The sequence below is a fragment of the Palaemon carinicauda genome, chromosome 31 (assembly GCF_036898095.1).
Source record: "Palaemon carinicauda isolate YSFRI2023 chromosome 31, ASM3689809v2, whole genome shotgun sequence".
NCBI lineage: Eukaryota > Metazoa > Arthropoda > Malacostraca > Decapoda > Palaemonidae > Palaemon > Palaemon carinicauda.
This window is the reverse complement of record NC_090755.1, coordinates 60,469,813-60,494,605: the sequence shown is the minus strand read 5'-3', so window position 1 is coordinate 60,494,605 and position 24,793 is coordinate 60,469,813. Positions and strand designations below refer to the sequence as shown.

Below are 24,793 nucleotides of genomic sequence, written 5' to 3'. Positions count from 1 at the left end.
TAACACACGTGGGCGATCCGGAGATCGCTGGCGAGCTGATGATCGCTGACGAGCTGACGATCGCTGACGAGCTGATGATCGCTGACGAGCTGATGATCGCTGACGAGCTGATGATCGCTGACGAGCAGAAGGCTACGCGTGGAAGCCCGCGCAAAGAAGAAGAGTCCTTGACCCCGACCTGAACCTAAGTTCTAGATCGCGAGGGCGAACGTGGGCGCACAGGGCACGTAACAGGAACTGCAGGGAAGATCATCTTGAAAGCGCTGACGAACAGGAGAGCGCTGACGAACAGAAGGGCGCGCAGGGAAACCCTGACACGCAAGGGAAGAACCCCCGTGGGGGCAACCCTTTGCCCCGAAGGGATCGTTGTCCGCCGGGAGACTGATGTCCGTCGGAAGACCGCTGTCCGTCGGGAAGACCGTTGTCCGTCGGGAAGACCGTTGCCCGTCGGAAGACGAGATTAGACTGCTGTCCATCTGCACCAAGACGGAAGATCGAGAAAAAGAAGTTGTAGGCTGCAAACGGAGATTCAAAAAGGCGCCTCAAACACCCTTATAGGGAGATGAGAGGCCCTTACGACGAGGCGGACGGAGGGCCTTACGGCGAGGGAGGCCAACAGCAACAGCAACAGAAGAAACCTCCGAAGAGGAGTCTCTATGAGTGTACTCTCTCGCGAACGAAAGAGAAACACTTCGTGGAAGAGACTGGTCAGCCAGTGACCTAAAAGGGGCAATCCTCCGAAGAGGAGATCCTGCAGTTGCCCAGCCCCTTGAGCGAAACTGCAGGTGCGACCGCTCAGCACCAAGAGCATAGTCGCACGAAAAAAAGGCAAGAGAAGAACCCCCCAAAAGAGGAAAAGCTCAAGCCTGGACAGGAAAAAACTTCCCTCGGAAGGAAAGTTATCCGCCCAAGGAGGCAAGCCTCCTGACTGTTCTAAAATGAACTGGAGAGCTGTCCGTCGACACGGGAGTACTACCAGTAGAAGGAGACACGCCCCTGACGACAATACAAGGGGGAGGCAGCAACAGCCGAATCCCCAGGACTCAACCAGACAGCTCACACCGTTGCTATATTACAGAAACGAACTAGATCGGTAACTGTAAAAAATAAAACAAATAATATTAGTACACATTCATTCCCCCGGGAAGGCTCCGAAGAGGAATCCCGAGGAAAAGGAACAAGAATTACACAATAGGCACGTGCCCTCACAACCACTTACACTCGCGGAAGGAGAGCTGTAACCAAAACAGAATTATAACAATTATAATTATGTAACTATGTAATTATGTAATTTAAAAATGAATGAACACTAAAGAAAAAAACGAAAACCCCGAAAGGAATCGTTCTACAAGCTGAAAAATTAACAACTACAATTAGATTCATAAACTAATTGAGACAAAATGTACGGCGTAGCAACCCCACCCACACGGGAAGGAAGCTACAAGGGCGTAGTAAAACATAGTAAAAGGGTGAACGACCTCAAGAGAGAGAGAGAGAGAAAGACCGAAGTCAAACTCGATCGCAACCCATAAAATTAGGCCGTGGTGGCCTAACTGCCGAGGCCTCCACGTAGATATCGTACACTACACACACATCTGAAAAGGAAACTTACTTATTTCTATACTCAAATATATATACAAACATGAAAACATGTTTACATATATATTGAGTAAAAGAAAAGTAAGCGATTAAGTAAAGACAAAACAGACAATGGCTGCCAAGCGAGGACCAAGACAGAGACGTCTGTCACAGTCCGAGCCAAAAGTGAAAGTGAGTATTCACCTGTGTGTGAGGGGGAGGAGGGGTAGCTAGCTACCACTCCCCTACCCCCCCGCTAACTAGCGCGGGGGTAATACACCCTCGTTAAATTCTAATGGCTCGCCATTTCAGCTACGCTAAAAGTAATACCCTTTGTAAATAGCGTGGTTTGTATTTCGGTTACGGAACAACTACAACTTTAGGTATCATTATAAACGTCAGAAAGTGAATGAAGGTTGCAAAGTGTTGGGGGCAGTTAAGGGAGTAGTAAAAAATAGAGGGTTGGGCATGAATGTAAAGAGAGTTCTATATGAGAAAATGATTGTACCAATTGTGATGTATGGATCGGAGTTGTGGGGAATGAAAGTGATGGAGAGATAGAAATTGAATGTGTTTGAGATGAAGTGTCTAAGGAGTATGGCTGGTGTATCTCGAGTAGATAGGGTTAGGAACGAAATGGTGAGGGTGAGAACGGGTGTAAGAAATGAGTTAGCAGCTAGAGTGGATATGAATGTGTTGAGGTGGTTTGGCCATGTTGAGAGAATGGAAAATGGCTGTCTGCTAAAGAAGGTGATGAATGCAAGAGTTGATGGGAGAAGTACGAGAGGAAGGCCAAGGTTTGGGTGGATGGATGGTGTGAAGGAAGCTCTGGGTGATAGGAGGATAGATGTGAGAGAGGCAAGAGAGCGTGCTAGAAATAGGAATGAATGGCGAGCGATTGTGACGCAGTTACGCCCTGCTGCTTCCTCAGATGCCTTAGATGACCGCGGAGGTAGCAGCAGTAGGGGATTCAGCATTATGAAGCTTCATCTGTGGTGGATAATGTGGGAGGGTGGGCTGTGACACCCAAGCAGTACCAGCTGAACTCGGTTGAGTCCCTTGTTAGGTTGGGAGGAATGTAGAGAGTAGGTCCCCTTTTTGTTTTTGTTTTTTTGTTGATGTCGGCTACCCCCCAAAATTGGGGGAAGTGCCTTGGTATATGTATGTATGTATAAACCACTAAAAAACTTTAAGACTCCTACTTGTCCCAATTGTCCATCTATAAGCACAACCATAATTGCACCCCTAATATAACTGGCTAACAAATGTGTTCCGCTTATTGTAAAATCCAGAAATTTTAGATTATTTGTGTTTTCCCTAACTATGCAATCCTAAGTTCTTTAATTAGGAGGTTAATACAAGAGCAGCTAGAACTCGGCAGATAAAACTTATGACGAGGTGTCAGCAGTAGCAGATAATCACCGGCCAGGGGCGAAGAAGCCCCCTCTCATGCTGGTACACTGAACAGTCACTTTAATTGCATCTAGGACTATACAGTATAGGGTGGTGATAGCAAGACATTAAATGACTCAGGTTTGTATAGTTAGGAAAAACAAGATTACTTCATCTTAGACACCATGCGAACCAGGGTCAATACAACCGTCAGGTCCATGGAACAGGCAACCAAGGAGAAAATCAATTATGGCATACACAGTTTCATGGGTTTGCCTGAACATATCCATCCTCCCCCTCTTAACAAGGAAGGTAGAACGAACACTTCTATTTAAAAAGGATACAAAAGCAGCTAGCTAAAGGTGATGCTTACCTCTTATCTATGCATGTGTGTGTGTGTGTGTGTGTGTAAAAAAAAAAAAAAAAAAAAAAAAAAAAAAAAAAAAAAAAAAAAAAAAGAGGGGGGGGGAGGACTAGACTCTTGACCTTGAATTACATTGTACAGTGAGCCCTCGCTACTTCGCAGTTCGATCATCGCGGATTCACCAATTCGCGGATTTTTTTCATAACGCATGTATATACAAAAATCGCGGATTTTCCGGAAATTTCGAAAATACCGCGATGTGACCGATGGTGCGAGATTGGAGACAGTAAGGAAAATTGAATCATGATTGATTTTCAATATAAATGAAACTTTGAGGAGCAACAAAGATATCATTTGTTAGAGAGAGAGAGAGAGGTAAGGAATGGGAGGTAGTGAAAAGTAGCCCAGAGAGAGAGAGAGAGAGAGAGAGAGAGAGAGAGAGAGAGAGAGAGAGAGAGAGAGAGAGAAGAGAGTGTGTGTTGTTTTAAATGTAACAAACAAACAAATTTTATAGGTTATAACACATTGGTGCTTATGTAATATCAACTGTATACTGTAGACGGTTTGAATAAGTTAAGAAATGGTATAAACGATACTTTGTTAGTGTATTCGTACACTCTCAAGAGCGGCAGATAGACATCAGCTGATCTGATCACAGCCAAAAGTAAAACAAAAAGAAGTCAACAATACTCGATTTTTAAAACGCACCCGAAATTTAAAAACAGAAGTACATGCTTTCTTAATGTGCAATCAACTATTTAAAGAGTAGCAATTTTCTAGAATAAAGTGATGTTTCCCAAAAAATAGTGGTTTGCTGATGAAATTGGATGCCGTATTTTTAGCAATGATTGAAATGGATGTAAACTCGGCTTAACTTTTTCGTTTCGTATTTAATTGACACTAAGAAAACTAATTTTAGTTTCTTCATCTATATGTAAGTATTGTATAACACGAGAGAGAGAGAGAGAGAGAGAGAGAGAGAGAGAGAGAGAGAGAGAGAGAGAGAGAGAGAGAGAGAGAGAGAGAATCAGCTGTTGTATGGAATGCCGTGTTTTTGTTTCGTGAGAATTTCATCGCCACGACTATAACAACAACATACTGTACTGAACTTTACAGTATTATACAGATTACTGTAATATGATAAAGTAAAATATTTGTAATAACCTATTTTATATGAAATCGGGCTATTTTTTTTTTTTAAATTTACATTTACATACGTAAAACAACTCTCTCTCTCTCTCTCTCTCTTTCGTAAATTGTTTTCCTGCTTTGCTACGTATGTATGATTTTTTATAGATACGGTAAATAATATTTGTAATAACATATTTTCTAAAAGCTTTTAATGTAATATCATTATTTATCACTTTCATCATGCGCGTTAAATGCCTTCATTTGTTTACTGAGCGTACTTTATGACGCCGTCGTTTCAGGCAGCGTCACAAAGAAAAACATTTCATTTGGAAGTCCTAAGAAAAATTAAGTAAAACATTGGTAGGTAATAACAAAATCAACACACTGTACTGAATAATCAATATAATCGATGCAAAAACTAACCAATACACAGATGTGTAAATGCGTTTGTTTCTTCATTATGATCAGAGATAAACGTAAATAAAACATTGGTTGCCATTTTTTATCGTGCTTTTTGGCGTGTTTAGGAAACGCATGATATAAAATCGCCTTTAATATTTGTGCCTGTTTTAGTTTAGGGTACTGTAGTACATGCATTAAGTGTTCTGTACATTAAAGGGTAGTTTGTTAACAGTACTACGTACAAGGGAAGGTTTTAAAAGTCTGAATATACATGTTAAATGAATAGGTAAATATGGTGTCACTACTTCGCGGATTTTCACCTATCGCGGCCGGGTCTGGAACCTATCTACCGCGATAAACGAGGGTTCACTGTAACCGCTATCTTAGAAGTGATACTTTTGGTCCTGTAAAGGAGTTAGAGTCACATCACCACTTGCTGAGCAACAATCACAGGCCTGAGTGAAAACATGTCCAATGACCTGTGAGCGCATTCTTGCAAATAATGCATAATGATGGTGCTCTGACACTTACATGCTCCAGCATATAAAACTTGGGCCATCGAGAGTAACACCAACTCCTCTAATTTCATAGGCAATCACTTTAACTTATTCTGATCCTCCAGGGGGATCTAGGGTATAATGCTGTTAACAGTCTTCCATAGCCAAAAGGAGATTGTACTTTTGGTGACTTTTTTACTCTACAAGTGCTTACAAATAGGTCTGCAACCTGGGTTCTTTTAAGGTAAGACCCTTAGAACCCTTACAGGGCACAGAGGTAACCCTTTAGGATCATTGGTTACTTCATTGTGAAGATACTGTAAAGGATGAAAACCAGGAATCCAGGATAGACAGATTTTGAGTCAGCTACAAGTCAGGAACAAAAGATAGAAAGACCTACCTCCAGTGTTCAGAATGAGAGAATAATTATAAAAATTTGTAAGTTGCCTACCTGCTTTGTTGATACCAGGGTAAGCAGTAAATCAGTTTTTAGAGTAAGGTCCCTATTTGAGTTTTGCATCAATAGTTCATAAGGAGCTCTCTTCAAATACGGCAAGATCTTGGTTACATCTCAAGCTGGAGGTCAAATCTTACAGGGAGGACAGGTCTACTCTATACTCCTGACAAGTACAGATATTTCCCATGATGAGGAAATATCCACTCCTCTCAGTACCTGACTAAAAAACAAACAATACCCTATTATCATTAAAACGAAGAAAAGTCTTTCCCTTGTATGCTAAAACATCTGCCACTAGTGGAATAGAGGCTCCAAGAGAAGTATTCCTTCACCATCAAGCACAGAAGATGGTCCGCTTCACTTGATAAATGTCGCTGGTGGATTTCCTGAGGCATGTCTCCTGTTGTCTCGCTTGACAAACCTCTTTTCTTAGAAGAGCTGCTGGATACCCTACCCCTATGAAGTGATAGGAATTCCACAGTTGTGGAACGTCTATAGGTTGGGCTGACGGGGCAGGTTGTGCCGCTTAGAGGAACTCTCTAGGAAGCTCCACTAGTAGATGCTAAAGGTCTGGAACCATTCTGCTTGAGGCTATTTCGGAGCTTTAGTCAACTTTAGGTCCTTGGATGAAGAAACTTTGTTTTTCACCCTACAAAGAAGACAAAAGAGAGGAAAAGCATTGACATCGAGGTCTTCCTATGAATGCTAGTACAGTACACATACTCAAGTGCTGCTGCTGGGTCTGGCACTGGTGAGCAATAACACTGCCAGTTTTCTGTTGAGACTTGTAGTCAACAGGTCTATTGTTGGGAAACACCACAAGGTTGGGAGCTTCGTTGTTGCTTGGGGATGCAGATCATTCTGACCCAAGTATCAGAGCCTTTGTGTCTGCTATGGCATAGTGTATTTTCTCTCGCCAGAAATGAACCAGGGTGAGAAGACTACTGCATTGTGGACTGCCCATTTGAGCACCAATACCACTATTTGGCAGAGTCTGTGATATTGTACTGTCTTTTTCGTTGACATAAGCCACTATGGTTGTACTGTTGTTCATCAAAGCAACCGACTTAAAGATACTGGAAGCGTTGAAGTACTAGGTAAGCTGACTTCAACTGCAGGACATTGATGTGAAGAGACTGTCCTCTTGTGACCATTGCCCTGATGTCAGATAGCCCATTAGATCGGGACCATCCTCTCGTTTACACCTCTGTAAACGGAAGATCAGGATGGGAACACTAATGGAGAACCCCAAAACAAATTCTCCTCATCTAGTTGGTCGAGTTTGGTGTAGCGCTCGATTGGTACCAGGGTCCGGGGAGAGTTGTGGTTTACGACCACTATCTTTTATGCAACACTGTAAAGATAGTAGATGGAGAAGACCATGAAGAACTTGTTTCTCTACTGTCAAGTGATCGAGTTCCATTGTTGTGCTGCTAACTGGGACTGATGGAAGAAAGGCTGAGCTACCTTTTTGAATCAAGGTACCTGTCCTGGGAGGGATAAACATTTTCTGTTACCCTGTTATGTCCCCTGTCCAGGTACAGTATATCATTATTTGCTTTGAAAGCTTGGGTTTCTCCAAATTCATCACAATCCCAAGATCACAACTAAGTGAGAGAAGTCTGCCCCAAAGATGAAAAAGTTGGAACCGAGTCTGCCAGTATCAGCCACTCGTCTAGATGTCAAATCAAACGATTTCGTTGGCATGAGCCCATGCTAACACCAAAGTAAACAGTCGGGTGAACACCAGGATGCTATGGACAGCCACGAGCAAAGAACTTTAAACTGAAAGACTTTACTTTCCTGGATAAAGTGTGGATACAGCAGGTCTTCAACTTACAATCACAAAGTCAACTGAAAATGACAGATACGATGGAAGAAATACAGTAATAAAACAATATCATTTAATACAGTAAGCAAAACATTTGTTATAACCTGATATCTATTTCATATGAAACCAGACTATTTGTTGACTTTTGTAGCTGAAAATCATAGGAATGGAATTTAGGTTAGGCCTAACCTAGAACAAAATTTAACAAAATTGGACTTAACAGTTTCTTGGAACCCAATAAGTTTGTAAGTTGATAACCTGTACTTCTTTGAAGAATGATTTATCAGGATTGGAAGTATATATCTCTGGGATTATTGTTCTTCCTAAGAATGTCTACCCATGCTGAGATATCTATTATGAGTACCCAAACCCGATGCTTTCTCGACCAGAAACAGATGGCTGAAAAAGATTGGATACCCATCCTAGACTACTACTATAGTGCTCTTTAGGACTATAGTCTGCACCTCTGAATGCATACTGAGGTATTCCTTTGTTTCTCAGTAATAGAAGGACCACATCCTAAGAGCTGGAATAAGGAGATGGGGAGAGCTTGTAAATTGGAGGCAGTAACTGAACACTGAATGTACACCAGACACTGCTCTGCTCCCTGAAAGTGCCACCTAATCCACCTCTGTCAGGCATCCGCCATTGGTGGTGGCTGAATGGATGAATTGCTGGCCCGCACTTAAAGACTGCCTCTGCCTCTATGGTTGAGGTTGACCCCTCTGTTGATGAAAAAACCGACTAAAATCGGCAGGGTTCCGCAATGTCGATGGTGCGGCTCTGAAGTCGCTTCTATTCTACTCCGGTCTAGAAGTTGCACCCGAAATTTGTCTACAAGGGAGAGAGGACCGGAAGCAGTTGTTTGTGATCTCCTAAACACCGCCACTCAGTGGAAACATAAATCTTGGTTTGACTTCCCATAACACTTCTGACTAGTAAGCACTACCTGCTCCAAGAACAGCAGTCCTTTGAACTACATATTTTTCCAGTTCAGTACATCTTTCTGGTTTAATTGTCTCGCAAAATTGGAGGCAACCACGTCTCGCTTCTTCAGAATTCAGTTAGCCACCAGGTGGACATAAAAACCCACTGATTTTGCTCCTGACAGAGCGTTGGACTTGAACTGCCAAATCGAGTCCACAAAGTCTTCACTTGAGGATAAATATCCCATTCCCCCATACCAGTATTCTAGCCAGGATGTTACTTGAAGGGTTGATATTGCTGTGGCATCCAAAGCTGTAAACTTAAGGTGCTGAGCTATGAACCTTTCAGCCAACATCAACAAAGGTCAAGGTAGCAACCACCTGGTCATGAGGCAAGAGAGAGGGATGAGAGTCCCGTGTTACACAACAACGCTTGTGCCTCAAAAATGCTGGTGGCTGGCTCTTAGAAGGCTGGCCTACCCTTAGGGAGTCTTCACGAGATGAAACATGCATATCGGCCGTATCGAAAGCTTCCTTGGCTAGCTCAGACCAAGGGAATCAAGTCTTTGCCTCAAACACTGAGGAGCCACAGTGCAATTGGTCTATAGCCAACTTCCTGTCTAAAGGTCACTCATGAATGACAGACGCAAGGGGCAGTGACATTACCCAAGCAAGCAGGACAATGCCCTAGACTGACCATATTACATATGATCAGCACCCAAGCTAGGACCATGGAGGGCCAGGCAATAGCTGCTGATGACTCAGCAGATAAACCTACAGGCTCCCCAACCTTATCACAAGGCACTAAAGAGTCTGAGTGGGACTCTAACCTCTGACTGGAAAACACCAGGCATAGACGTTACCCATCAGGCCACAACAATTGGAGATCTGGGGGCTTCGCAAATCTTAACTTTCCTGATCAAAATCCAGACCGGTAAAAAGGAAGATTCAGACTGCTTCCTCAGGTGAGATGGTGTACAACTGAATGTGAGCAGGTGAAATGACGAGATATCAATTGCGAGTAGATTAGAGGGTAGTGTTTCTGTAGATGTGTGTGATAATGAACATCAGAGGTGAAAAGTGTGTGCAACTGCAAACAGGCGAGATGGTGCCCTCATAAGAGCAAGCAATAGCTAACAGATGAGATGGCGTTCTCGTAATGAGCGTGCCTCTATTTCGGGAAGGAGAACATGTTCCTACCTGATACAGTCTTCTTCATTGACTTGTAAGGAGTTGGACAATCCACGAAGTCTAACTCGAGGGCGGAATATTGACCAGCCACTCAAGTTCAGACCCAATGACAATGTCATAAGACGCTGAAGTTTTATTACCCTTCGAGGGAGTGATTATTTAGGCTAGCCTTTCTCTGGATAAACCCTGTAACCACAGGGAAATCCAAAGTAATAGCACAGCGTCGTCAACTGGAACAGGATTTGAAACTTTGAGACTCCTCCCGAAGGAGAGACTCGCATGTTTTGCTAAGGGAAACGTGAATTCCCCGAATTAAGACTTGTCCTAGAGTTAAAGAGAGAAACTTTTAACAACAAAGCTTGAAGAGAAGTTAATAGGTTGTTATTTGGCAGATGGAATCAAAATCTCTATTCAGTGTACCAGTCTGGGGGTGGGGCATCCATCCCACCTAGCGTTAGTTACTGGCCACTCTCAACACCTCGTAATAAGCATACGAGTTTCAACTGGACTTGAATCAACGTCTTAACAAAAGTTTGTACTCATGTAAGAACAAATACAGTTTAATGTTTCCTGCAATATGCAGTATAAAGGACTACTCACAAGACCCAAGTCACCCCAAGTACAAATTTTATTTGAAACTAATGAGAAATAATATGTCCTTTGCATATCCTGAATATGTAAAATTTTCAGTGAAAAAAAAAAATAATTCCTAGGTATAGCACACTAATTTTAAAAAACAAGCAAGACAAATGGATTCCTCAGGGTACTCTAGACGAAGAAAGTTAGGCCCTTTTGTATATAGGTGTAATTCTACTCTCATTTAATGTAAAGGGGACACACTAGGGAGGAGCTGCATTACATAAACAGATATCACAAAGGTCGGGCAAAAACTTACCCAATTCTCCATCTTTATCATCAATAGCATCCTCCTCTGCAATAAGTGTGTCAAGTTTCTTTTTCTTGGTCCTCTTTTTTTTCGCCTTGCTGAAGTCCATGTCTACATCGAAGTCCTCTACCTCTGCTACCACAGTGGTTGCAGGGTCAATGTTCTCTTCGTCTCCACCAGTGTAAGTTTCTTTACCGTCAGGCAGGGCATCATTTAATTCGTCTAAGTTGAAAGGTTTTGCCTTCTTTTTCTTGGGTTTTTTCTTGCCAAAGAGTTCAATATCTGGAAATCCATAGTACAATTAGAACATTTATTTCTGGATACAGCCAAGTGATACTTCACAGACAATAAAAGACCTAATACATGATAATAAAGACTACAGTAGAGTAAACTCTTAGGTTACAACAGTTTTGATTAACAACAGCTCCTATAATGGAATTATATCAATTCTTTGTTAGATTCATTCAAAATTCTATCATGTTCACCATGTGTTTTAAAATGACAAATTCGAAGATAATTTGTATTTTTCCTAACCATACAAACCTTAGCTATTTACAAAGGGTATTACTTTTAGCGTAGCTGAAATGGCGAGCCATTAGAATTTAACGAGGGTGTATTACCCCCGCGCTAGTTAGCGGGGGGGTAGGGGAGTGGTAGCTAGCTACCCCTCCTCCCCCTCACACACAGGTGAATACTCACTTTCACTTAGAGGTAGGACTTGTCTTGGGGGACAGGGCTGGCGGGCAAATATGTGTAAATAGCTAAGGTTTGTATGGTTAGGAAAAATACAAATTATCTTCGAATTTGTCATTTGTTCCGTAACCGAAATACAAACCACGCTATTTACAAAGGGTGACTTATCCCTTAGGAAGGGTGGAAAGTCCCCAGCCATACTGGCTTTGGCTTTACCCGGGGACTCAGAATCCGAGTGAGTCGCACTCGAGAAAAGGAGTCCCTGCACCTCACAAGTTCCTTGCACCGCAAGGAACCATGTGGCCTACGTAAGCTTGTGTGTGAAGGAAGAAGTGTGACCCGTCTTAGGCAGTTGACCTGGAGTTCCAGAAGGAACTCTGGGTTAAGACGTTCCCAATACCACCTCGTCAGGGTATGGGGGACGCGACAGTATTGACTCAATACTCGGAACACAAGGAAGCATGGTTTACCTGCAGAGGTTCGAGGTCAGCTATGCAGAGACCAGGATGCTGCTTCCCCGTAGAGGGGATGATGAAGAAAGAAGTAAGGGCCAGACATACTTCTTTCGTTCATGCAGACTAAAACCTGATAACAATGCCCTCAACCTTCTGCTACCTGTCCAAAAAGGAGCCTGAGGTTAGACCAGCTGTTGTGTAGCCACCACAGAGCGATAGAAAACGTATCGAGACTCCTGTGGGTCACGCCCTGCAGGAAGCGGGCTGCGAAGGTCATCAGACGCTTCCAGACTCCAGCTTGTAGCACCTGCGTCACAGAGTAGTATTACTCGAAGGCGAGGGACGTTGCGATGTATCCAACATCGTGCTGTAGGGCGACGTGACGGGGGAGGGTCTGAAGACAGGTCGAGATGAATGTCCTTGAGTCCGGCTGAAGAGGTATACTGGTGACTCTCCCCCCATGTCCTCCTTGTGTTCCCAAATCGGCTGCAACTGAGGCCAAACTGCAGCTGTTCCCAGCGCTAACCTCTCGATTCCTGTACTGGCAAGAAAGAGAAGGTCTTGGGACATCAGACACAGAATGGAGACTCAAAATCTTGAATGAATCGGACCGAAGGGTCGGGACCCTCAGATTCTGAGTCTAGCCAACAACTCAGGAGCGAGCCTGAATGTTGCCTTCCCCTCTTCCTTAGAAAGGGGGGGGAGTAGTAAGAGACCAAGAAGATTGCTCACACACTGGCCGTGGCCAGAGTGAGCAGAAGACCCAGGGCGGAATACAATCCGAGGCCTGTCGTAAAAGGGTCTTGAGAAGATCTCTTAAAGGACTAAAAGTCCGAGCCATGCTCCAAGTTGGAGGTCTTCCTCCGACTAGGGCAGGGACGATCGTAGCTTCGCATGAGCGAGGATAGATCCAGCGGGCAGGAAAAAGTTATTCCTTTAAGCCTGAAGGTCAGGGAAAGGCTGAGCGACAGGCTTCATTGCCAAGAGCGGAAAGGAGTTTCCTCCCGCCGAAAGGCAATAAGACCGTTATTGCTGGAGAAGAGGCCTCACGGGAAGAAGTATATCTCCCACGGCACCAACCACCTTAGACTCTTCACTTTGCCTGGGAGACCCCTGTGGATGACTATCGCAGATGACGCGACCTCCGTACCGCGACTGTAGCGGGTTGTCTCTTCTAGAGGAGGAAGCGTAGTGTCTCCAGGCATGAAGCCGAAGCGACGCCCCGGTTCGGGAGAGATGTCGCAGTGTGGTTGCTTGAGTAGTCTGCGCCGTGGGAGAAGCTCTCCCGGGAGTTCCGTCAGGGGAAGCAGAGGGTCCAGAAACCGTTCTGCACATAGTCCCAGTGGAGCTCTCCCATTGAAAGGTTGACAGACAACCTGGTTTTGTTGAGACCCATTGTCCGCAGACAAAAAGGAGGGAAGACGCAGGCGTCGAAGTTGTCCCACCATCACCGGAATGCATCTTGCCAGAGTCTCGGGGTCTGAGACTGGGGGGAAAACTAGCGGAAGCTTGAGGTTCCAAGCTGTCGCGATCAGGTCCCCCAGACCAGCACTTGCTGGTTACCCAAGGTCAAAGACCCCTAGGTACACTCTCTCTATGAGGCTCTGCTCGGATAGTCTGAGAGAAACATTCCCCTGCCTGGAATGAGAGAGCCGATGGTGGAATTGAGAGAATCTCAATCATCCCGATATCTCTACTGCAAGATGTGAAGGTGTGAAAATGCGTCCCCTGCTGGTTAGCATGAAGTCGACACGCAACGGGGCGACTTGGCAGGAGCGGTAGGATCTGAAGAGGGGCCAGACTAAGGCCCTTAAGCCTGCCTGAATGATGGAGAGGTATCCTTCAGGTCTTGACCATAGGCCTGGACCGGAACATGCCCCCCCCCCCCCTTTCCTTTGACGAGTCCGAGAACCGCATCAAGAATGTGGGGAAAGGACGAGAATATCCACTACCATCAAGAGGCTCCATAGGTCAACACCCATTGCAGGTTTAATAGTTCCGCTGGTCCCATAGGGCCAGAGAGTCCGGTTAAACATTGCCTGAAGCCACCGGAACTTGGATCGCCCCACATGGAACTTATCCTGAGGCGACCGTTCGGACTATAAACGGGTCAATGAGGAAAGAAGAACTAGGAAACGTTCCAAGGTAGGGCTGAAAACTCTGCTTGACTGAGAACAGGTACTGCGACTCTCCTCAGTCTTGCCACGGTGAACCGAAAGGAAGGCTCGGAGGATGTGGTAACAGAATCTGGCGTCCCCAGGTGGTCACCCATCCAAGTACCGACGTTGCTTAACCTCGCTGGACGGACGAGAAGCGGGGTTTCCAACGTGGTAAGGCGGTTGACTCAATATCATGGCCAGATACTCCAGATGTTGAGGCAGAGGAAGAGAAGGCTCCAAGCAAAATACCATGAGCCCACACTCATGGTCAGCATTCGGAAGCTTTTCCCGGCGCTGAATCAGGTCGAAACCCGAGCCTACCGGAGTTGACCAGCCCTCCAAACAGCAGAGGAGGCGGAAGTCTGCACCTGAGCGGCCAAGAGGAAGGCAGGGAGAGTTCTCTGGGGAAACAAACCTGCTATGCCACGGCGGGATAGCCACACTGCATCATAAGCAGGAATACTTGCAGTTTAGGCTGAATTCGACGAGCACCCTGGAAGATGGATGGAATGGAAACTGAAAGTACCCGTCCTTCCGATCCAGGGTTAAAGGAGTCCTGTCGCCTCGTTACCAGTCTGATCGATTCTGCTGGTCTACGCTGGCCGAAGTTTGTTCGACAAACTTGATCAGGGCTGAGAGGTCGACTATGGACGTCCCCTCTCAGATCCTTCCTTACAAGAAAGGATCGACTGAGGGGGCCGGGGGTGAAGCCGTCGATGATCCTAAGGAAGACCTTCGCCTAAGGTATGGATCATTCTGCCCAACCGGGCAACTCTGCTGATGCTATGGCATAGAGGTTCAGAGACACTGAATTCGCTGACAGAGACGGCAGGCGCGATATCCTTGGCTACTCACAGAGATTGTGCGGGAATGGGCATCGGGAAGCTGTCATTCGGATGAGTAACCTTAAGCATCCTCCCAGCGAAAAAACCTGCAATCCTAGAGTTCGTGAACTCCTTTTAGGACTATGCCCCCCCGGGGGAGTCTCCCGTGCCATCTGTTCCTGACAGGAGGAAACTGCAATTGGACACCTTGTCCCAGTTGTCGTAGCCGATAACTTAGGCCGACGTGGTTGAAAGAAAAGGGAGCTGGAGCCCTGCAGAGTCTGGAAGAAAGCGCCTTGGAGGAGTGAAACCGGAAGTCGATTTACTCCGCACAGCAGATGTTTAAGTCTCTGTCCTTGGGCAAAGACAAAACTCTTCTCAAGGATGGAAGGGTGTCTGAGGTCGTTGACCTCCACAGATGAGACACCCGAAGGAAGCCTTCAGTCAGTGCGTCCAGATGGTACAACATCGAGCTTGTCCGCAAGTAGATACTTAACGACGAAAGGCCAAGGTGCCTGAGCTCGAGAGGAGGAAAGTACCCTTGATCTTCCTGTAGCTTCCTTGAACCAAACCTCGGGCCGTAACCGAGGAGGGAAAGAACCTGGTAAGCTCCCAGAGGAAGAGGTAAGCAGTCACCCCTTGTCCGATGGAGAAATCTTCAACGGAAAGCCCCCCCGCCAAAAATCCTTCCAGGGCGGGAGAAGGAGAGAGTACTCGTGCAGGAGAGGGGACCCTCGAGACCGACCTCTTGGGAACCAACTTCGCCCTGGGGGAAGTCACCACGAAGTCCACTCCTCTCTTTCTCTTCAGCGTAGGAGAGACAGCCGCTGGTTTGTTACCCTGGCCGGTGAGTGCTGGTTTCATAAACCTCATTAACGCCCGTGCCAGCGGATCAAACCATGTCTGCTGCTCCAAGGACACAGAGTCCGAAATCCTCGCTAAGGTGAAAGGGATCGGGCGATCCTTTGGAGAGGACACGACGGTTCCTGCCTGAAAAGAAGGTGGGAAGAATGCTGTACTGACCTGTCTTCGTCCTGCACTACCAACCTGTGCTTGGATGGAGGTGATCCCGAGTGCCGCCTAGGAGCACGCGTCCCTGCTGCTACCACCGGCTGTGGAATTCGCCGCGAACTATGGTCGCGCGAGGGCGAACGGTCGCGCAAAGGCGAATGGTCGCGCGGGCGCACAGGCGAGTGGTCGCGCGGGCGCGCAGGCGAGCGGTCGTGAGGGCGCGCAGGCGAGCGGTCGCGAGGGCGCGCAGGCGAGCGATCGCGCGGGCGCGCAGGCGAGCGATCGCGCGGGCGCGCAGGCGAGCGATCGCGCAGGCGAGCGATCGCGCGGGCGCGCAGGCGAGCGATCGCGCGGGCGCGCAGGCGAATGGGCGTGACGGCGAGGGATCGTGCTGCCGCGTAGGTGAAGAAGATCGCTGGCGGTAAGCGATGGCGAGCAGCATGTGTAGGTGAATGATCGCGTGATAGAGTGCGATGGTGATCAGCATCCGCAAGAGAGCGATCGTTCAGGGTTGTGCGATGAGGAGCAGCATGCGAAGCGGGCAATCGTTCAGGGTTGTGCGATGGCGAGCAGCATGCGCAGGTGAATGATCGCGTGAAAGGGTGCGATGGTGATCAGCATCCGCAAGAGGGCGATCGTTCAGGGTTGTGCGATGAGGAGCAGCATGCGAAGCGGGCAATCGTTCAGGGTTGTGCGATGGCGAGCAGCATGCGCAGGTGAATGATCGCGTGAAAGGGTGCGATGGTGATCAGCATCCGCAAGAGGGCGATCGTTCAGGGTTGTGCGATGAGGAGCAGCATGCGAAGCGGGCAATCGTTCAGGGTTGTGCGATGGCGAGCAGCATGCGCAGGTGAATGATCGCGTGAAAGGGTGCGATGGTGATCAGCATCCGCAAGAGGGCGATCGTTCAGGGTTGTGCGATGAGGAGCAGCATGCGAAGCGGGCAATCGTTCAGGGTTGTGCGATGGCGATCAGCATCCGCAGTTGAGGGTCGCGCGATGGCGATCAGCATCCGCAGTTGAGGGTCGCGCGATGGCGATCAGCATCCGCAGTTGAGGGTCGCGCGATGGCGATCAGCATCCGCAGTTGAGGGTCGCGCGATGGCGATCAGCATCCGCAGTTGAGGGTCGCGCGATGGCGATCAGCATCCGCAGTTGAGGGTCGCGCGATGGCGATCAGCATCCGCAGTTGAGGGTCGCGCGATGGCGATCAGCATCTGCAGTTGAGGGTCGCGCGATGGCGATCAGCATCCGCAGTTGAGCTAGTAGCTGGCGAACCATGTTCCTTCAGAAGTGTTGGAGAACGTTGGCGTGCCAGCTGTAACACACGTGGGCGATCCGGAGATCGCTGGCGAGCTGATGATCGCTGACGAGCTGACGATCGCTGGCGAGCTGATGATCGCTGACGAGCTGACGATCGCTGGCGAGCTGATGATCGCTGACGAGCTGATGATCGCTGACGAGCTGATGATCGCTGACGAGCAGAAGGCTACGCGTGGAAGCCCGCGCAAAGAAGAAGAGTCCTTGACCCCGACCTGAACCTAAGTTCTAGATCGCGAGGGCGAACGTGGGCGCACAGGGCACGTAACAGGAACTGCAGGGAAGATCATCTTGAAAGCGCTGACGAACAGGAGAGCGCTGACGAACAGAAGGGCGCGCAGGGAAACCCTGACACGCAAGGGAAGAACCCCCGTGGGGGCAACCCTTTGCCCCGAAGGGATCGTTGTCCGCCGGGAGACTGATGTCCGTCGGAAGACCGCTGTCCGTCGGGAAGACCGTTGTCCGTCGGGAAGACCGTTGCCCGTCGGAAGACGAGATTAGACTGCTGTCCATCTGCACCAAGACGGAAGATCGAGAAAAAGAAGTTGTAGGCTGCAAACGGAGATTCAAAAAGGCGCCTCAAGCACCCTTATAGGGAGATGAGAGGCCCTTACGACGAGGCGGACGGAGGGCCTTACGGCGAGGGAGGCCAACAGCAACAGCAACAGAAGAAAACTCCGAAGAGGAGTCTCTATGAGTGTACTCTCTCGCGAACGAAAGAGAAACACTTCGTGGAAGAGACTGGTCAGCCAGTGACCTAAAAGGGGCAATCCTCCGAAGAGGAGATCCTGCAGTTGCCCAGCCCCTTGAGCGAAACTGCAGGTGCGACCGCTCAGCACCAAGAGCATAGTCGCACGAAAAAAAGGCAAGAGAAGAACCCCCCAAAAGAGGAAAAGCTCAAGCCTGGACAGGAAAAAACTTCCCTCGGAAGGAAAGTTATCCGCCCAAGGAGGCAAGCCTCCTGACTGTTCTAAAATGAACTGGAGAGCTGTCCGTCGACACGGGAGTACTACCAGTAGGAGACACGCCCCTGACGACAATACAAGGGGGAGGCAGCAACAGCCGAATCCCCAGGACTCAACCAGACAGCTCACACCGTTGCTATATTACAGAAACGAACTAGATCGGTAACTGTAAAAAATAAAACAAATAATATTAGTACACATTCATTCCCCCGGGAAGGCTCCGAAGAGGAATCCCGAGGAAAAGGAACAAGAATTACACAATAGGCACGTGCCCTCACAACCACTTACACTCGCGGAAGGAGAGCTGTAACCAAAACAGAATTATAACAATTATAATTATGTAACTATGTAATTATGTAATTTAAAAATGAATGAACACTAAAGAAAAAAACGAAAACCCCGAAAGGAATCGTTCTACAAGCTGAAAAATTAACAACTACAATTAGATTCATAAACTAATTGAGACAAAATGTACGGCGTAGCAACCCCACCCACACGGGAAGGAAGCTACAAGGGCGTAGTAAAACATAGTAAAAGGGTGAACGACCTCAAGAGAGAGAGAGAGAGAAAGACCGAAGTCAAACTCGATCGCAACCCATAAAATTAGGCCGTGGTGGCCTAACTGCCGAGGCCTCCACGTAGATATCGTACACTACACACACACATCTGAAAAGGAAACTTACTTATTTCTATACTCAAATATATATACAAACATGAAAACATGTTTACATATATATTGAGTAAAAGAAAAGTAAGCGATTAAGTAAAGACAAAACAGACAATGGCTGCCAAGCGAGGACCAAGACAGAGACGTCTGTCACAGTCCGAGCCAAAAGTGAAAGTGAGTATTCACCTGTGTGTGAGGGGGAGGAGGGGTAGCTAGCTACCACTCCCCTACCCCCCCGCTAACTAGCGCGGGGGTAATACACCCTCGTTAAATTCTAATGGCTCGCCATTTCAGCTACGCTAAAAGTAATACCCTTTGTAAATAGCGTGGTTTGTATTTCGGTTACGGAACAAATGTATTTCTTAGAATACCTATAGATGAGTGAATTAGGAACTTGCATACATTACACTATATAGGTGTTCTGACTTGTGTCAAACAAGAGTTACAATATTCATACGAAAAGATCTCCATAATAACAAGGAACTACTTCATTGTAAACTCAAATTAACAATGAAAAAAAGAAAAAATTAGGATAAAAATTAAAATTAGTCAAAACTCTTTGAGGCAAATAACAGAAACCAAGAATTAAATAGCTAAACATCACTTTCTAAAAAAAAATTACGTTACTACACTATAGTACATCAAGCTACTTACCATCCATCTCTGGGGTAGTTTCCTTTGGCTCCGGAACCTCGACATTTTCAGGTGTGGGAGCAGGTTCAACGGGGGTTCCACCACTATCCCCAAAGTTAAAGCCCGTTTTTTTCTTTTTCTTTTTCTTAAGGTTTGGATCGAAAATCTGGAAAGAAAGATAATAACATCAAATATTATGAAACTTGAATTATTGCCTTAATTTCCAAAAGCAATAAAAAAAATATTTGGGCTTGTAGAACTCCAACAAAACCTTTCATGAAGATACAGTAGGAGAGATTAACAAGAAGCAAGGCACATATACAATTATAACCCAATCAAAAAGGGCTCCTTGAACTACACAAACTAGAAAACTTCATACACATCAATGATAAGAGGAATCAGGTTGGGTTAATTTGATATGAGCACTATAATATGACACGATGTTTAACCTTGCATTCTGTATTGTTCACTGACATATCACATTGTCCATTGCATATACTATACTGCAGCCGTGTGCCTCAATAATGGAATACCCTCTGTTAGGCAAGGTTATGATTACAGTATACAGGTATTTAGTAATACTAAAGCAGAAATAGCACCACCTATGATTCAATGTTGCATCACCCATGATTCAATGTTGCATCACCCATGATTCAATGTTGCATCACCCACGATTCAATGTTGTATAACCCATGATTTAATACTGTACCACTCATGATTCAATGTTGTTATCACCCATGATTAAATACTGTACCGTATTACTCATGGTTCGATGTTGTATCACCAATGATTCAATACTGATTCACTCACAATTCAATGGTGTATCACCTACGATTCAATATTGCCTTACCCACAATTCAATGCTGTATCACCCATGATTCAATGTAGTATCACCCACGATACAATGTTGCATCACCCACGATACAATGTTGCATCACCCACGATACAATGTTGCATCACCCACAATACAATGTTGCATCACCCACAATTAAATATTGCATCACCCACGATTTAATATTGCATCACCCACGATTTAATATCCCATCACCCACGATTTAATATCCCATCACCCACGATTCAATATTGCATCACCTGTGACTACAGCTAGGCTGACACTTCAACGATTCTGTGGCACGCATTGGCACAACTCGAGTCGTGCCAGTGTGCAAACTAGCGTGAAGTGTGCGTAAACCCGTCGTGACTGCGTGCCAAGTCGGGACGAGATTTTTGAAAAGTTCAAAACTTTGGTCACGACAAAATTTTGCGACCGGGTCGTCAACTATGCGCAAACTGTTCGTGAACTCGTCGGGACGATGCGTGCCAGTGCGCACCATGCCACGACTGTCACGACCTGCCACGAATAGTTCACGAATTGGCGTGCGTCGCAGCGTGGCCATGCCTTCCCACTGACAAGGTCACGTGTACTTCATGCACTGATGGCACGAGCAGTTCATGACTACTGCGCGACAGTGGAGCTCGCGTCAGCGTGGGGGTATACAGTATATAAGGTTTCCTGGACACTGCTTGCTATTCTAGAGATCGCCAGCAAAGAGACAATTTATATCAGAGGTATCACCATGCCTAAAAAAAAGCAGACACAAGGAAGGGCAAAGCAGAAGGCCAGAGGCAGAGACCGCTGACAGAGATCATTCCCCTCAGTCATTCTTATCAAGTCTCGATGTTATCACGGAGACACAGCAGGATCAACTCGAAAGCCACCGACAGCCAATCCAAAATTGACCAGGGGTTGGGGAGGCCCCCTTTTTATATGGCGTGCCCAAGTTGGCACGACACCGTCCGAATTACACAAACTCGTCTTGCCAATGCGGGAAGTGCGTAAACTCGTCGTGCCAGTTCGTGTTAATGTGGACACTGGTGGGCATGCAATCAATTCTCAATTAGTATAATTGCCCATTATATCGGAACGATTCATAATTTTTCTATAGATTTACAATATGCAAATATGATTGTGGACTTGTTAACTGAAGACGATGATAATACTACTGCGATAAATTTTTTTTAGAATTCTAATGTAAATAAAAAATGCTAATTCTTCAGTCCAATAATCAGTCAATATATTAAAATTATATCATCAGTGCTGACTGTAACAAGTTTTCCAATACTGTACTCTATCAAATCAGAGAAAGCCGATCCCTATGCCAAAATTTTGTCATCCATCAGACTACTGATATTGTAGCCCCCTATCCCCTATGAGTAAGGAGGAGGACCCAACCCTTTAGATTAGGATGGAAGTCTGGTTAGGTTGCAAAATTCCTATTTTCACTAAGCCAATAATTCCAGTTTCTCACGACACATATGAGATGTGTATTTTTACAATTATCTTTTGGAATGATTTGCACATATTTGTCATTGGTGAATACTTTAATATGACAAATTCGTAGATAATTTGTATTTTTCATAACTATACAAACCTTAGCTATCTATTAGGGGGTTATACTTTTGGCGGAGCTGAAATGACGAGTCATTAAAATTTAGCGAGGGTTAACTACCCACACCGCTAGTTAGCGGGGGTGGGGGGGGAGGGGAGCTTGCTACCAATCCCGTTCACACACCTGTGATTTAGTCACTTTGCTTGGAGGTAGGACTTCAAGGGGGATAGGGATGGCAGGCAAGTTTGTCATTTGTTCCGTAACTGGAATACAAACAACGCTATTTATTAGGGGTGACTCACCCATTAGGAAGGGTGGACATCCCTGCCAATCTGGCTTTTGGCTTTGCCCAGGGGCTCCTTATCTGAGTATGTTAGAACTTAAAAATAAGGAGTCCCTGCTCTCGTTAAAACCTTGCTACACAAGGTCCGCGGCCTACGCAAGCTGTGTGTTGAGACGTGCAGAAGTGTGACTGTCTAAGTAAAGCTATTCAGAGTCTATGTAGGAAAACCCTGATGTAACCAAGACTTGCCCAATACCACCTCGCCAAGGTATGGGGACGCAACAATATTAGCTTAATACTAGGTACACAAGGGAGCATGGTTTACCTGCAGTGGTTTGAGGTCTCCTTATGCAGAAAACCCAGGATGCTGCTTTCCCCACAAGAGGGTAGGATGAAGAAAAGAATAAGAGCCAGTCAAATATTTTCATTCACGCAGACTAAAACCGGGTAACAGTGCCCTCAAACTTCTGCTACTTGTCCAATAAGGAGCTTGAGGTATACAACCAGCTGTTGTGCAGCCACCATCGGACCGATAAGAGATCGTATCGAGTTCCTTTGGGTCACATCTTGCAGGAGAAAGGCTGTGAAAGTCACCTGGAGCATTCACATCCTTTCTTGTAAAACCTGCATCACAGAGTAATCTGCTAAGAAGGACCAGGGGCATAGTTATGCCTCTGACACTGTGAGTCGTCATATGAGATAATGTTTTGGTGATCCTCCTCTAGTCTCTCCCAGTGCTGATGACAAGAGAAGGGACCCGGGTGGGCTGTTGCCGTTTTCTTTAGGTAAAGTCTCATACCTTACCCTGGGTACAGTAACGTATAATCTGGATCTTCCGTTACAGAGTGGAGACTTGTGTAGGATTCGTCACCTCTGGAGACTTATTCAGGGACAAAACTGAACATTGTCTTTCGCCCTTCTCAAAAATGGACAATGTCGAAAGAGACCATGAAGATCCTTGACTCGTATGATTGCTGTCAGTGTGTGTAGCAACATTGTGTTTTTAAATAAGAAAATTTGTTGCCTGGTGAAGTGGAACATAAGGAGGTCCCTTTAGGGATCGGAGAATTTGAACCATGTTCCCAGAGGAAGGTCTCAATTACGACTGGGGAAAGGCAAGTTGTAAGTCTGTATGAGTTAGGAAAAGTCTATCGATGAGAGGGAGTCCCTTTCTTTCAATTTGAAGGTGAAGGATCACGGTTGAGTGATCATCTTTACCTGTCGAAACTGAATAGGGGGTCTTTTCCTCTTGTATATACTGGAGGATTCCGCTATTGCTGGAATCGAGGTATCGAGTGGAGAGGCACACTTTCACATGACACCAATCACACAAGACATTATACTGCCTGGTAGACTGATGCTGAGGAATTCCTCAGATATCTAGACAACCTTTTCGCAAAGAGGTATTGGGTAGTCTCCAGGCGTAGTCATAGCAAAGCTATAGCTTGTGGTAGGTGTCAAAGTGAGTTGTCTGTGATGTGGAGAGGGTTCTCTTGGAGACTATCAGGAGCAGCAAAAGGTTTGGAAACCGTTCTGCAAATCCCATAGCGGAGCTAGAAGAGTCCTTGAGAGGTTGACCGATGTTCTAGCCTTCTTGAGTACCCTTTTCCAGATAAAACAGGGACGAGACGTAAACGTCATTGTTGTACCCGCCGTTGTTGTCAGAGAGCCTTGGGGTCTAGGATTAGGGAGCAACGGCAGCCTGAGATTCAGGAGCATTGCGAACAGATCCCTAGTTGGAGGACCTCGTTAAGTCGGGACTTTGTAGGCTATAAGGCGATCCAAAGTCCATTTGGCATACCTTATCTGAGATGCTGTGCACAGATTGTCGGCGTGAGTCTCTATGTGGTGTGTGTCGTCCATCACATCACTGAGTGGTCTGTTAGGAACCGATGAGGCTGCTGAAGGATCGGAAAGTTGGCCTTCATCTCTTAAGAGATTTAAGTGAAGGTACTTTCGGACTCTGTCCAGAGGGCTGAGGTCATGTGGTGCAGCACTATGGTCCCTCCTCTCTTCTTTTGATGTGTTCTAAGCACAACCTCAAGACCGAGGGGTGGGGAAGGATGAGAAGGTTATGACGCTCTGTAGATTCTCGACTGACACCCATCCCTTGAGGTTTATCCAAACTTCTGGTCCCATGGGGGTCAGAATGTTTGGGGGATTGAGGGTCTGATTCAAGTCCCTTTGGAATGGGAGTCGTTCTCGTTTCAAGAAGGTTTTGTGGAGATTGGTGTCTAGAATCATTCCCAGATACACCAGTCTTCTGGGAGGGAAGTAGGGAAGACTTCCGCAGGTTTACCCTGATCACTGGATCTTGGTAAAAAGACTTCAGAAGTTCCGGTGTTAATGCAAGGTTGCCACTGAGTCTGATAAGGTCAGTCAGTCGTCCTGAGACAGAGGAGACAGAGGCCAATCCTGTGAGACCAGGATGGGTGTAGTGGAAAGACCGAAGCACAGTGCCTTGAACTGGTGTTTCTTGTTTGTCTAGACTGAATCTTCCAACCTTCCTAGATGGATGGTTTAGACCTGGGAGTAAGTGTCCTTTAGGTCCAGTGTGCAAACAAAGACCTGAGGTCTTAGCCCTTGTTTGAAGTCCAACATGGTGTGGACATTGACCCAAAGGGACAGCTCCTTGCGGATCCTTTTGCATGGAAGATTGTCGATGCTGGAGTCTTGACTCGTGTCGTAAAGGATCAGGCTCAATACCCAGTGTAAGAATTCTTCTCTGAGAGAGAATTC

At 46.3% G+C, this 24,793-nt stretch overlaps 1 protein-coding gene across 2 annotated transcripts in view; it reads right to left on the bottom strand.

The window, feature by feature from the left end:
- Positions 1–24,793, bottom strand: part of LOC137624425 (eukaryotic translation initiation factor 2 subunit 2-like) — a 45,445-nt gene that overhangs the window by 9,247 nt on the left and 11,405 nt on the right. For both annotated transcript variants that reach the window (XM_068355172.1, XM_068355173.1), the window contains exons 2-3: positions 19,403–19,547; positions 10,665–10,937 (exon numbers count right to left, since the gene is read on the bottom strand). In XM_068355172.1, coding sequence (XP_068211273.1) covers positions 10,665–10,937; positions 19,403–19,547 — 418 coding nt within the window. The remainder of the gene's footprint in view (positions 1–10,664; positions 10,938–19,402; positions 19,548–24,793) is intronic.